Consider the following 14,380-nt stretch of genomic DNA (forward strand, 5'->3'; position numbering starts at 1 on the left):
ATCTATCCACTTCTTCTAGGGCTTCTTCTGCCAGTGTTATAGGGTTGTTGTTTGATGCATTGACTTTGAGAACTTTACTTTTCCCTCTGTGGATGTTCAGACCCAGGCTTGTAGAAAAATTTGCAACCCTGTTGGTTTTATCCTGCATTTGCTGTTGTGTGTGAGAAAGGAGGGCCAGGTCGTCAGCAAAGTCCAGGTCATCCAGCTGGCTCCACAATGTCCACTGTATACCGTTTCGCGTTTTCTCTGTTGACATCTTCATAACCCAGTCTATGGCCAGTAGGAACAGGAATGGTGAAAGTAGGCAACCCTGCCTTACTCCGGTCCGTACTGGGAAGGCCTCTGTAGTCTGTTGGCCATGCACTACTCTACATTTGAGACCTTCATATGAAGACATAATAATGTTGACTATTTTCTGTGGCACCCCGTAGTGTCTCAACAATTTCCACATTGACTGCCTATCCAGGCTATCAAAGGCCTTCTCATAGTCTATGAAATTAATATAGAGAGATGAGTTCCACTCTTGGGTCTGTTCAATGATGATGCGCAGGGTAGCAATTTGGTCTATGCATGACCTTTCCTTCCTAAAGCCCGCCTGTTGATCTCGAAGCTGGGGATCTATGGCTTCCTTCATTCTGTTTAATAATATTCTGTTGAAGACTTTGCCTGGGATGGACAAAAGTGTTATCCCTCTATAGTTAGAGCATGCACTAAGATCGCCTTTCTTTGGAAGCTTTATGAGTAGTCCCTCCTTCCACTCCTCTGGTATTTGTTCATCTTCCCAGATTTTCTTGAAGAGTGTGTATAGTAGTGTGGTGCTAGTTTCTATATCTGCTGTCAGTGCTTCTGCCGGTATACCATCTATTCCTGGAGCCTTCCAATTTTTCAGCTGCTTTATAGCTCTATGTATCTCTTCTTTTGAAGGTGGGTTGCAGTCTATAGGGAGGTCACTTTCAGCTGGTGGTATGTCTTGCGTGCACTCTGGTGTTGGTCTATTCAGTAGTTCTTCAAAATGTTCTACCCATCTCTTCATCTGTCCTTCCGCATCAGGTATTGTCTTTCCATCTTTGGTTTTCACTGGCCTCTCTGGCTTACTGTACTTACCAGATATCTTCTTAATTGTATTGTACACGTCCCTAATATTACCATGGTACAGTGCTTCTTCCGCTTCTCTTGCCAGCAGTTCCAAATAGCTCCGTTTGTCTTTCCTTATGTGTTTCTTTACATTTTTGTTCGTTTCGGTGTATTCTTCCAGTTCTTTTAATTTCGTAGCCCGTGTGCGGCTGTTGTTTAATGTTGCCTTCTTTCTTTTTCTCTCTTCAATAATTTTCATGGTATCTGCTGATATCCATTCCTTCGCTTGTCTTTTGATAGGGCCTAGCACTTCTTCGCATGTTGATGTTAATATACTTTTAGTTTTTTCCCATGTTTCCTCTATCGTCTCTTCTTCTATTAGTTCTTGTAGTACCTGGAACCTATTGGACATATGAAGTTTAAATTCGTTGAGTTTAGATGGGTCCTTTAGCAGGCCTGTGTTGTACCTGTATTTCCTTTTGTTTTCCAACATGTTTTTCTTCAGCTTGAGTTTTACTTTAGCTACCAGTAGGTGATGGTCTGAAGCAACATCAGCTCCTCTCTTGACGCGTACATCCTGAAGTGATCTCCTGAACTTTTTTATGATACATATATGGTCTATCTGGTTTTCTGTAGATAGGTCGGGTGATACCCAAGTAGCTTTATGTATCCTTTTATGATGAAAGAGACTACCGCCAATGACTAAATTATTTGTGGCACACAAGTCAGCAAATCTTTCTCCGTTTTCGTTCATCTCACCTAAACCCTGCTGTCCCATACATTCTTCATATCCTCTGTTGTCGCTTCCAATCTTAGCATTGAAGTCGCCCATGAGTATAAGGATGTTTCTTCTTGGGCGGTTCTGGATAATGGTCATTAGCCTGTTGTAGAATTCGTCTTTGTCCTCCTCTTTGCTGTCATTTGTTGGGGCGTAGGCCTGTATTATGTCCATGTTTATTCGTCTTATTTTAGTTTTAAAGGTAGCTGTTATGATCCGCGGGCAGTGTGCCTCCCATCCGATGAGAGCCCTTTGTGCTTGATTTGATAGCATGAGTGCAACTCCTTGAGTATGTGGTGCATTTTCATCCTCATGACCTGAGTACAGCAGTAGCTCTCCTGATATCAGCCTTTTTTGTCCTGAGCCAGTCCACCTTGATTCGCTGACACCCAGGATAGCTATTTTATAGCGTCTCATTTCTGCTGCTACTTGGGTTGCTTTTCCAGCTTCGAACATCGTGCGGACATTCCAAGCTCCAATATTGATGGTGGTCCTAGTGGAAATAATGGTGGTCGACCTGGTGGTTTCCAATCGCCAAGTCTCAGACAACATTTTTTTATCGTTTAAAAAACGATGCCAGCCGAGCATGTCTCTGACCACACTATCCTTTCATATGCTTAGGACAAAGAAACAGATGAACTCTACTTCACCTGCCCTGTATCCTGCCAAGTTCAGATAGGCAACTTTATCATTCACATCTAAAAAAAAAAAATTGAAAAAAAAAGATCATTGACATATTGGTCTAGAACCTGTGCCACCCACATGAGAGCGGACTACGCTATCAACTTAGCTATTTACTCGTGACGTCACAAATGAATTTTTATACTATACTTTTGAATTTGAGTCTCCACGCATAGATCTAGATCTAAGTCTAGTAGTAGAATCTAGTAACTTTCAAATTAAATTTTATCTTAAATTAGCCAAACAAAGATTTATATAAAATAATTAAGGCCTGAAATAGATTCTAGATGTGTTAAGGCCTGAAATAGATTCTAGATGTAGAATTTACATTAAGTCTAGATCTAGAATTTACATTGAGTCTAGTGACCTAGATCTAGGCTAGATCTAGATCTAGGCTAGATTCATAACTTTCCTTCGACAGCTGATCTTTAGATCTAGAGAAATTTATTGTAAAACTAAATGAAAAAAGACAGTTTAAAATTGATATAAGTGTTGGAACGTAATAAATACAGCAAACGGACGTATTGTTTAAGTTATGACCGACAGAAAATTAGATTTAGAACGCGTTAAACTTTTGAATGGGAACACAATTTTCTTCGATAGACGCCGCCATTTTATTGTACTAAAGAGTAAACAAAAACCTGTGACGTCACGGTCCCGCCGAGTGTAGTGGTCGTTTTAAACTTTTTTTAAAAAATGGGTTACTCTGCGTATGAATAAATCAATAAATTAATTAACGTCTTTAAATAAATGTGTGATTAACAGTCTGTCTGCATTAAAAAATTATTTTCTACCTGCATACTATTTTACAGCTATCCAGATTGAGTCGAACATATCACAATAGTCGATCAGGCAAACAAACAAACAAACAAAAAAACAAACAAAAAAATAAATATTCAAACATGTAAACAAACTTGACTTTTAGTAGTATAAGATAGATAACAGGGGATGGGAACTCGGGCTATAGACATGATTTTTAATCCATATTTAATACTTAAAGTTTTAAAAATAGAATAAAATCTCTTAGACAAATTAATTGCACACCAAGTGAACGCGAAATAAAAAAGCGCATAATAGTGCGCAATATTATTAGTACTTTTAAAATTTACATTAGTTTTTTGAGAAATCGGAAGTAGCGTAAATTACTACTTCCGGTCAACGGAAATTACTCAAAATTTAACAGAAGGTAGAGAATTAGATCTTTTACTTACATGTGAAATTTCATTTATCTATCTGAAATAGTACTCAAGTTATAGGCTTTTGAAAAATTCAAAGTAGAAAAAGTACCACTTTCGGTTATCGGAAATCGCTCAAAAGTTGATACGGATCTACGATTTTGATAAAATACTTATATATGAAATTTCATCAACCTAGCAGTAACGGTACTCAAGTTATCGTGTTTACACACGGACACACAGACAGACACACACACACACACACACACACACACAGACATACGGACAAGATTGCAAAATTATGTTTTTCCGTATCAGTGAGGTGTAAAACGTCGAGATTTGTAAAAATCTCGATTTTTTTTTGCACGATTACAATACTTTCTCTATACTACGTATATACGAGAAAGTAAAAAAGGGGACATTACAACGATAAACCTTAGCTGAGTTAGCAAAGAATGTTAGAGGTTTTTTACATTTTATGTGAATTTTTGCGTTTAATTAATATATATTTGTTGCATAATTATGTATGCGCTGTCGGTTGCCTATCGGACTTAAAGTATATGAACGGACAAATAAATACAGTTGCACCTTTAAAAATTACAGTAAATTTATGTTCCTCAATCCTTCTTTCTCATCTCAAGTTTCAAAAAAAGACTTACCAATAGCATGATAAGGGAACACAGCGAAACACGACGGCTTGAAATTGCTGATGTTGATTCTGCTTAAAATCGTTGATGTTGATTCTGCTTGAAATTGTTGATGTTGATTCTGCTTGAAATTGTTGATGTTGATTCTGCTTGAAATTTCTAATGTTGATTCTGTTTGAAATTGCTGACGTTGATTCTGTTTGAAATTGCTGACGTTGATTCTGTTTGAAATTGGTTATATTTATTTTGTTAACCTTCTTACCGCGGGAGGGGAGAATGACATAAATACATTTTTCCCAGTCTAAAGGATCATGCATATGGAGTTACATATGTTTCACCACTATGCGTGAGAGTAGGAAGCCTGGCTGTTGTAAGACATTGCACCAACTTTTAGCATGTAGCAGGTTAGCAAAGGACAAGTCCAGTGTCAACGTCTTGGTGAAAGATCTAGTGAATGGTCAAATAGTTTTAGCCTGTCGTACAGTTGGCGTGACCTCACTGTAAAATAGAAAGGTAATTCTGCAGAAATATTCATTTAAAGTAATATCAAATGTGTACCTTGTTGCCGCCTTCCTTCTGATAATGTGTGCCTTGCTGCCGCCTTCCTTCTGATAATGTGTGCCTTGTTGCCGCCTTCCTTCTGATTATGTGTGCCTTGTTGCCGCCTTCCTTCTGATAATGTGTGCCTTGTTGCCGCCTTCCTTCTGATAATGTGTGCCTTGTTGCCGCCTTCCTTCTGATAATGTGTGCCTTGTTGCCGCCTTCCTTCTGAAGAAGATACCTGTCACAGCAGTCTTTGTTTAAAGTAAGGCACACTGTCCGGCTTTTCATAGAGGTGTCAAATAACTATCACCAGCAATTGTACTTTTTTAATATTACTATTACTTGCGCAAACGTAGTTTTACCTATATATATATATATATATATATATATATATATATATATATATATATATATATATATATATATATATATATATATATATATATATATATATATATATATATATATATATTTTTTTTTTTTATTTACTAATTTATTTATTTATTTATTTATATGTTTTTATTTATATTAAAAACGTCGGCGACGTAGTAAATCGATATGTATAATTCAGTTTGTACCTATTAGCCCATAACAATATTTATTATAATCTCCTGCTGTATTACAACAGAAACAGATACAGCCAACAACGACCACCCAGATATTTTAGAACCAGAGCCGTCTCTTGCCTGCCACTTCCGCCTTCAGCGATGGTGTTATATAAATACTAATACAATGTAGAATCGATTAAATCTAGAGTTCTAAAAACAAAGAAGTTTTGTCTTACGTATTTTATTAATTAACTTGCTCTGCCACACTGCTACTGATCATCTTGTTTCCAGTGTGTTTTATTTAAATTAGGGATAGGTCATAAATGGCGTCATGCACATATCAGGAATGGTGTTGACCTATTAACTGAACGCTTTCATTGTAAGTAAGCACATCATTGTTCTTGATAATAACCAATAAAAAGAGCAAGAAGATTCAATTTCATCGATTTGGCTTACATCTCCTTTTTAAAATATTTTGACTAAATAAACAGACAAATATTACCTGAAGCACCATTCAACAATATGGCTATGCTACACCACAGTGCAAGTCTCGCGTTATCTCGTACACTCTACTATCATCACACAGCGGCTTTTTGTCTACGACTTGTCTATATATGTGTTATTTAACACGATTTTAGAAAGATGACCTCTATTTATTTCCATTAACTCTGCCAACTAACATTAGGCTACACGGCAGCTTTTGAAATCCAAAATAATTTTATTAGAATTTATGTATTGAGGAGTAACACACAAATGTCTCCCTCCAAGAGAACTTTGCTCGTCTTTCGTTAATGAACCAAATATCAAATTAGTATCACACATTATATTAAAACAGGTTGTAGCACATTTTAGATTATTGTGTCACTGGCCACTGCATCAGAAATGTACGTACTCTCGTGTCTACATATGAATAAAGACAACAGATATGTCAAATCACAGCTACTACGTGTGTATACCACAGGCCAATATAACAGATCAATTGGCTACACATGCAATCGTGTAGACTAAAATAGCTTACCTATTGTCATATGTTAGGCCTACTGCCAGTCAATGCATAAGCTAAGTGTACGTTAGGCCAATCTACCCACACGGAGTTTCAGCCTACATAACAATGACACAGCAAAATAAGGACTTTTAAGGTTGACGTGTGATAAGTCATTTTCTTACCAACTTTTATGTAACTTGTTTCCCCTGTCTGTGTGGATCGATACTTGCGGGCATAATTTTGACCACACCTAACCGACCAAATTCTTTTTAGTGATTGAAGTAGTAGTTTATTGTCATACATTTAAAGATAATCATTTACTTTCTCCTTTTTAGTGCAGTATAATAAAAACATGTTATTAAAACGTATTTTGTAAAAAAAAAATTCTTTATAGATGTGTCCCTAAAATATAGACCACATATAAGTGTACTGGAGTTTGTCTAATTTGGGATCTGGCTGAGCACTAAATAAATATGTTTTTTTTTAAAATAATTATAATTAAAGATGTATATAGTTTAATTGATTTGCTGAGTGTTTTTTGTTAAACGAAATTAAAGCTTGTTGCTTGCATTTATTGTTTGTAAATAGCAGTCCATTAGAACGGTTTTTCCTGGAAATCTACTCTACCCCAGTCACCCCCCCCCCCCCCCCCCCACGCCCACTACCAAGGTTAGAGATACTAATTTAATTTTGGCCTTTAATGTCAAACAGTTTTAACCTAGTACATGAAGCTTCAGTGACTTGACGTAAACAGCTGGGGCATCTCATTCCTACAAGGAGTACGGCGCAAATGTGTGTACGTTGGGAAAAGAGCAGTGAGCATGCGCACTCGCACTAAAAGTCAATTAAAACCGGCTTGAATTATCCAAACAAAAAAATCAAGTTAAATAGGATTGAAAAAAACATTTGATCATCTCGATAATAATTAATATTCATGCGACCAAAATGCATCGCATGTGTGAAACACAAAGAATAAAGCGTTCGGGCTGAAAAGAAATACATTTTCCCTTAAGTAATGATAACATCACCGTTAACCCTCTACTAACCGACGTTGCATATCTACAATAGAGATAGTCAAGTAAATAGCTCAACGATTTTTTAAAGTTTAAAACCCCATGTTCACGTTTGCTATTGATTTATTGAATTTTTTTGTTGTAACTATTGTGTAATGGCCCTAACACGGGAAAGGCCCTGTGACTATCTAGACGTGTGTGTAATGTGTGCCACAACACGCACCCTGTTTATGTGTGTGTAATACATGGAAGATTTGATGGTTCTCAACCTGGTAGAGCGGAACACTTGCGCTATGACCAAATTATTGGAAAATGGAAAAAAACAGGTAAGAAAGCGTTGAAAACTTATCAAATTAACAAGAAGAAAAATGTGACTTGTATATAACTCGACTAGTTAGCTTTGATCTTGTGAGCAAATAATGATAACTTTTAATGCCAATAATAGCATTTTAAATAAAATATAAAGTTTTGTAAATTAGCATATTGTATTACAAATAGACTTACTACTAAAAGACAATAATATTTTACAGGTAGACCTACAACCAAAGACCATAGTAGTTTACAGATGAGTTAGACCTTCTCCCAATAGAATAAAAATTTACAGATAGACCTACTGCCCATAAACCATAAAACTACGACGAATAGACAAACCATTTAACCAGAATACCCACCATAATGTACTCAGGCCACAAAGATCCTAACCTCGGCCTACACTACAAGCAGCACTACTGATGAGAGCAGAGACGACAAAGTCAATGCTGGCACCTGTGTTATGGCGACCAATAGCTACATGACCAAGTGCCTAGGGTCCGTAGAAAGTCTTTATTCAATGATATAAGCAAACAAGTGAATCAGCAGGAGAAGAAAAATAATTCAATAAAGCAGGCACGCTTTGCTCGCGCATATAATATTTGTTATATATATATATATATATATATATATATATATATATATATATATATATATATATATATATATATATATATATATATATATATATATATATATATATATATATATATATATATATATATATATATATATATATATATATATATATATATATATATATATAAGTATATATGTAAGCCTGTCAGGGGGGAATAACTATACTATGTCCCTGGGCTTATCTAATTAACTGTCCGGTCAGTGCAACCGTGTTAAAAACCACGGTGGTTAAATCCAAACTTAGACTGGATAAAAAAAACAAAAAACTAACAATTTAGAAAGTTTATTTACCAGAAATGGAACCAATCTTTAGTGAAAGGAAGCCAAAAAAACAACTACATCTAGACAAAATTCACAAATAACAAACAACACGCCACGAAAATATATATAAATCATATCGGTATCCATATACATAACCCTACACATAACCCAAACCTTCTCTCTAACGTTATCCCTATTGCTAGGCCTAACTCTTTCTGATGCCTATATGCATATTGTATAGCTAGCCCGAAATTTATCATATTTATTTATCACTATTCACAACCATAGCTGTATCCTTAACCCTAAAATATAGCTATCTCTATCCTCAACTTGAACAATATCCCTAACAATATCATTAACCTTATCCATTTCAATTTTCTCTCATCCCTAACCTTATCCCTATCTATAATTTTAAAAATATCCTTAAACCCTATCTCTCTTCCACCCCTAACCCTATGTCTATTAGTTTTAGCTTTAATTAGTAATCGACAGAGGTGTGATATCCTACTATTTTCTTTTCAGCGGGGATAATATACAATGCTGTGTCTTATGGGAACTGAAACAGTAAACTGACTTTTAAAAATGGTGTAAGTTGTTTCTTGTCAAAAGCTTTAGATAGCTTTCACTTTAAAGCAAAATTTAGAAATAATAATTTAAGAATAGAAATAGTAAGCACAGAAATTTTGTTACTCCGTGGACACAGTTCGAGGATGAGCCTCTGAAGCCTGTCGCTGGTTTCTCTTGAATTTGGACTGTCTTTTGTCCGAGATCTGTCTTGAAATTTCTGTCCTCTTTTACATCTGGAACTCTCTCATTCGTTTTCGGTTCACCTGCTTTAAAAAACAAATTAATATCGACTTATAATAACGTAGTTAGCTATCATACTGACTTCACTAGAAGTGGAGTTTTGCAAAGGATACAGGTCGTTTACACATATTTAAAAATTTGGCCAAACTTGTTACTAGACTAGACTATACGTTTTGATGTAGAATAACCTACTTGGGTAGTGACATTGAAAGCCAGATCTTGTTTTTTGAGCATCCATATCAGGTTGTGGGCAGCACAAAGTGTCCGTCATCCGGTCACACTGCTCTATCTGGTACGGTTTGTCAGAGTGGTTGAAACAGACCGTACAGGGAGAGCATTCAAAGTCGTCGTCATTTAATGGCACTTTATAATAATTCTGATTACATTCGAACTGCCCAGGGTGGGTCTTGTTACAAGGATTGGTCAAATGGGCGAACTGGTAGTAGTAGTGATCGCGGCATGGCCTACACGCGATGTTGGTATGCTGGGCCTCTGACATGAACGATCCTTTAGGGCAGGGTTGGCACTGTTCGCTTGCTTCGTTGAGGAACTCTCCTTTGCCACAGTACAAAATACATTGACCGTTCTTGAAGTTCATGTTTTTCTGTGGACAGCAGGTGGTATCATTGTATTCCTCACACTTCTGGACTTCAAACTGTTTAATAGCTTCACAAGAGGTACACCTAATGCATTCGCCATACCCGTCTTTCCTCTCTTCTCTAAAGTAGCCATGCTTGCATATTATGGCGGAGTCTTTGGTGCGAGTGCAATTCTCTTTTACGATTTCATGCTGGTTTTTGTTTGCTTGTGTGCATGGCCTGCAGTCGACATTCTGGTGCGCATCTTGCTCATTGAAAGTGTTTGGTTGACAAGGTACACACTTCCCCTGATTTAGGCGCTCACCTAGGGTGCAACGAACACTCGTTTGAGAAGCAGTAGCCACTAGTACTGTTGCTACAATTATACATTGTGGCATATTATTCGCCATGTTTTATCGTGTGAAACTCTACTGTTTGTCTGTTGAAAAAAAAATGCGTATCATAAGAGAAGTCAAGTGGGCATCTGTCAAACAATAATATAAACATTGGTCTTGTTGGGGATTGAGAAGCTGATTAAAATACGTTTTTAATATTGTACCTGCTCGTAAACCGATTGTAAAGGAAGTATTGAAATTATGCTTAATAATTAACATGTATTTTGACAATTCTCCCCATTTTACACCTACTTATTATATCGTATAAGGAAAATCAAGGATGTATTGTAGTTGTGCCACAATTCTCAGTAGAGATTTTGACAAATGTTCACGTTTTTCATCCTTCTTAATCCGGAAAATCTTAGATTTGCAATTGTGTCTGTATGTCTATCTGTAAACACGATAACTTGAGTACAGCTTCAATTAGGTTAAAAATGTCATATATAAGTTTAATATCAAATGTGAAGTTTTATATAAACTTTTGAGCGATTTACATTAAACGTCTTCTTCTTCTTCTTCGTTCTTAATTATTAGTGTTCAAGGGGATCGAGATTTATCTGCCAGTGGGTTTGAACTCGAGACTTTGTTCGAATTTATCAACCATGAGCTTTTTGCCGACTCGACCACGCCTCCAACACAATTAAGCTTTACGTGTCAACTGGTTATGCGCCATTGAGGCCATTGACTCCGATTTCAGCCTGCTTTTCTTTTTGGATTTGCTTCCATAGCCTTTGTCCAACCAAGAACAACCTACAAGGCAGCAGTTGTTTAATTTTGGAGTTGTCTCTCCTAGAAGAGCGGCTGTCCGAGGGTTCGAACTCGTGGCTTTTCGGTTTACCGACTCGACCACGCCGACCACTTACATTAAACGAAAATAAGAATATTCTAGAAAAGTTTAGGTGAGATCACTCCCGCTTTATTTTTTTTTACGCGATTCTTTTCTTTTTAAAGTATGTATTTTAGAGCGGAAATCAGCACGTTTTTATGGGATTATTTCGACCCATTCCCGACTTCTCAATTATCTTTAGAATTTGATAATTTTATATCATATTTTTAATGTGTATTATCATATTCTCATAAATCACATTTTAACATACTTTCTCTTCGATAGATTTTATCAAGATATTGTAACATACTTTTGTTGCTATAGCACTATTGCAATGAATGTGTCATTCCCTTTAATTTTTTTTTAAATAAACGAGAAATACCAGGGGAGATCACTCACGCTTTATGTTTTATTACCTTAAATATGTTGATAGAATGGAATCACACACTAAATTAAAGCAAACGTATAATAGCGCAGAAAATGTGTACTTTTTGGGGAAAATTAAAAATTTGTAGAAAATTAACTAAATAATTAAATAAGTCTTGTTTTATGTCACATAGCATTGTCATCGGGTCATGATCTACGAACCTAACTTGAAAAAAAAATGGGTCCGGTAGAAGAGGTTAAAATTTTGCTCGCAGATTTCAACCAGTGACGAAGTACGACAAAAAAACAAAAGCATGAGAAATCATTTAAATAAAAGCTTGTAGATCTATAAGTAGCTGTTTAATGTTGTTGTTGTTTTTTTTTTCATTTTTCCTTTAACTTGGATATAAAAACATTAGCAACATCTCTTAAGTGCAGATAGTGCTTTGTGAGGCTATATTGATTCTGCTGATGGCACTACACCTGCATGTCACAGCTGCCAACAGATATCAAAGTAAAGTGCATCGTTAAATACGAGCAAAACTATATTCATAACCATTTTAAACACTTAATCTTTTTAAATTAAAAATAATTATTTGAAATAAATTGAACACTTTATAAATAAACCGGGAGTGATCTAAACTTTCTCGAATATTCTTATATAACTTGGAATATAGACATGATTTTTAATTACTTAAACTTTTAAAAATAGAATAGAATCTCATAGAAAAAAAAGAATTGCGCACCAAGCGAACGCCAAAACAAAATGTGCATAATAGTGCGCAATATTATTAGTACTTCATACATTTACATGCATTTTTTGAGAAATCGGAAATAGCGTAAATTAGTACTTCCGGTCTACGGAAATTACTCAAAAATTGACAGAAGGTAGAGATTTAGATCTTTTACTTACATGTGAAATTTCATTTATCTATCCTAAATAGTACTCAAGTTATAGGCTTTTGAAAAATTCAAAGTAGAAAAAGTACCACTTCCGGTTATCGGAAATCGCTCAAAAGTTGATACGGATCTACGATTTTGATAAAATACTTATATATGAAATTTCATCAACCTAGCTGTAACGGTACTCAAGTATCGTGTTTACACACAGACACACACACACACACACAGACATACGGACAAGATTGCAAAATTATGTTTTTCCGTATCAGTGAGGTGTAAAACGTCGAGATTTGTAAAAATCTCGATTTTTTTTTTTTTTGCACGATTACAAGACTTTCTCTATAGGCTACTTTGTATATACGAGAAAGTAAAAAGTTAACTGTGGGAGAACTATTCCTAAAATGGCGGTCTTGTCACTAATGGCGTCGTTATCTTGCAAACAGAACTCGTTGAAGTTTAGACAAAAGACATAGAACCAACAATGTGAGGTAAAGTAAGATAAAACTGTAATAAAACTGAATGTAACATGAGTTGTCTAATACTAGAATTATTGGACTTGATGGTAGTATAGAATGAGCATTTGCTTGGTGGTTTGATCTTTTTGTTGTTTGTTAAAGAAAAATGCTGTTGGAATAGTATAAAGCCATTTGTTAATATCTCAATAACTACTTATGTCACATTTTATTCAAGTAAAAAGTATCTTTTTCTTACCTTTATAAAAATAATTGTTGCGCCCAACTGCTGTTATACTAGTTTCCAGCATCTGTGGGTTCTATAACAACGACCGACTAACCGTGGAACGATTCCTATTATTTAGACAATAGTCTCGCACGAACCCGTTTAAGATTTTTTTTTTAAATCAACTTTTAACTAATATTATAAAAGTAAGTCTGCTCTTTCTTTTAAATCAAAATAATTAATTAGCTATGTTATGGGAATAATTATTTTTAATTTTCCTTTTTCTTTTAATTTTCTGATCAAGTGATTGTAAGATTAATTACAGTAATGTTTCTATTTTAAGATTTTTAAAGTTCCCTATAAAAAAATAGGCGGTAGAAGTAAACAGAAACGAATTTATTTTTATAAATTGTAGTTTGTTTTTTTAAAGTAAAAAATGCCTTACCTAAGAAATATTTTTTTTTTATTTCTTTCAGTCTCTTTTTCTAACAAATTGATAACTTTAATTTAAAACCACATTCAGAAAAGGCTGCAGATTTGAATATCAATTAGAACATTATATTGATGTCATTTCTCCATATGCGAAACATAGGAATGTATTCCTCGCACTTCTTCACTCCCCCCCCCCCCCCCCCCCATATAACTCCTCCTCTGATTACAAAATTTTAGAAAAATTGTAAGCTAATTCGTCTAGTCAACGTTTTACTTTGGCGGCACAAAGACAACTGCCTAAACTTCGGATACTTGGTCTACTATTTAATGTAGGTAGCCGCCTACCTATAAATACAAACTGCTCCAATCAATACTCGAACGAAAGACCAGCCTTTATCAAAAATGTAATCAATGTGTTGAATAAAAAGAAACTACACACCACGTAGACATAGGTTATAACTTCACACACCATATCTACAATATATTTATTAATATGTTATTCGGTGATCAATTTGTTGTAAACACTACAAAATAGGCCTACTTACTAAAATACATCATGCATAGAATAAATAAGGGTTTAATAGTTGGCTTATTAGGCCCTACTACGAATTAAAAATTGTATAATTGTAATTATATAAATATAGATATATATATATATATATATATTTATATATATATATATATATATATATATATATATATATATATATATATATATATATATATATATATATATATATAT

At 35.0% G+C, this 14,380-nt stretch overlaps 2 protein-coding genes across 5 annotated transcripts; both read right to left on the minus strand.

Annotated features, from left to right (window-relative positions):
- Positions 1-4,622: 4,622 nt before the first annotated feature.
- On the minus strand, positions 4,623-6,425 carry LOC131947219 (uncharacterized). Of its 2 annotated transcripts, XM_059308368.1 has the most exons (3): positions 5,949-6,425; positions 4,914-5,136; positions 4,623-4,853 (listed from the first exon to the last, which is right to left on the minus strand). In XM_059308368.1, the coding sequence occupies exons 1-3, from the start codon at positions 5,958-5,960 to the stop codon at positions 4,783-4,785; spliced, it is 306 nt and encodes a 101-aa protein (XP_059164351.1). In that variant the 5' UTR covers positions 5,961-6,425; the 3' UTR covers positions 4,623-4,782. The 2 variants fall into 2 exon arrangements, 1 of the variants encoding a protein (XP_059164351.1); XR_009387850.1 differs by lacking the exon at positions 4,914-5,136.
- A 2,276-nt stretch (positions 6,426-8,701) lies between these two features.
- On the minus strand, positions 8,702-13,807 carry LOC131947194 (signal peptide, CUB and EGF-like domain-containing protein 1). 3 transcript variants are annotated; one of them, XM_059308341.1, is made up of 4 exons: positions 13,240-13,807; positions 10,686-10,824; positions 9,653-10,477; positions 8,703-9,486 (listed from the first exon to the last, which is right to left on the minus strand). In XM_059308341.1, the coding sequence occupies exons 3-4, from the start codon at positions 10,446-10,448 to the stop codon at positions 9,293-9,295; spliced, it is 990 nt and encodes a 329-aa protein (XP_059164324.1). In that variant the 5' UTR covers positions 10,449-10,477; positions 10,686-10,824; positions 13,240-13,807; the 3' UTR covers positions 8,703-9,292. The 3 variants fall into 3 exon arrangements, with proteins under 3 accessions (XP_059164326.1, XP_059164324.1, XP_059164323.1); XM_059308343.1 differs by lacking the exon at positions 10,686-10,824 and having other exon boundaries at positions 8,702-9,483; XM_059308340.1 differs by lacking the exon at positions 10,686-10,824.
- Positions 13,808-14,380: the final 573 nt, after the last annotated feature.

Source organism: Physella acuta, unplaced genomic scaffold (assembly GCF_028476545.2).
Source record: "Physella acuta isolate Inbredline_101_S28 unplaced genomic scaffold, ASM2847654v3 ptg000589l, whole genome shotgun sequence".
Taxonomy (NCBI): Eukaryota; Metazoa; Mollusca; class Gastropoda; family Physidae; genus Physella; species Physella acuta.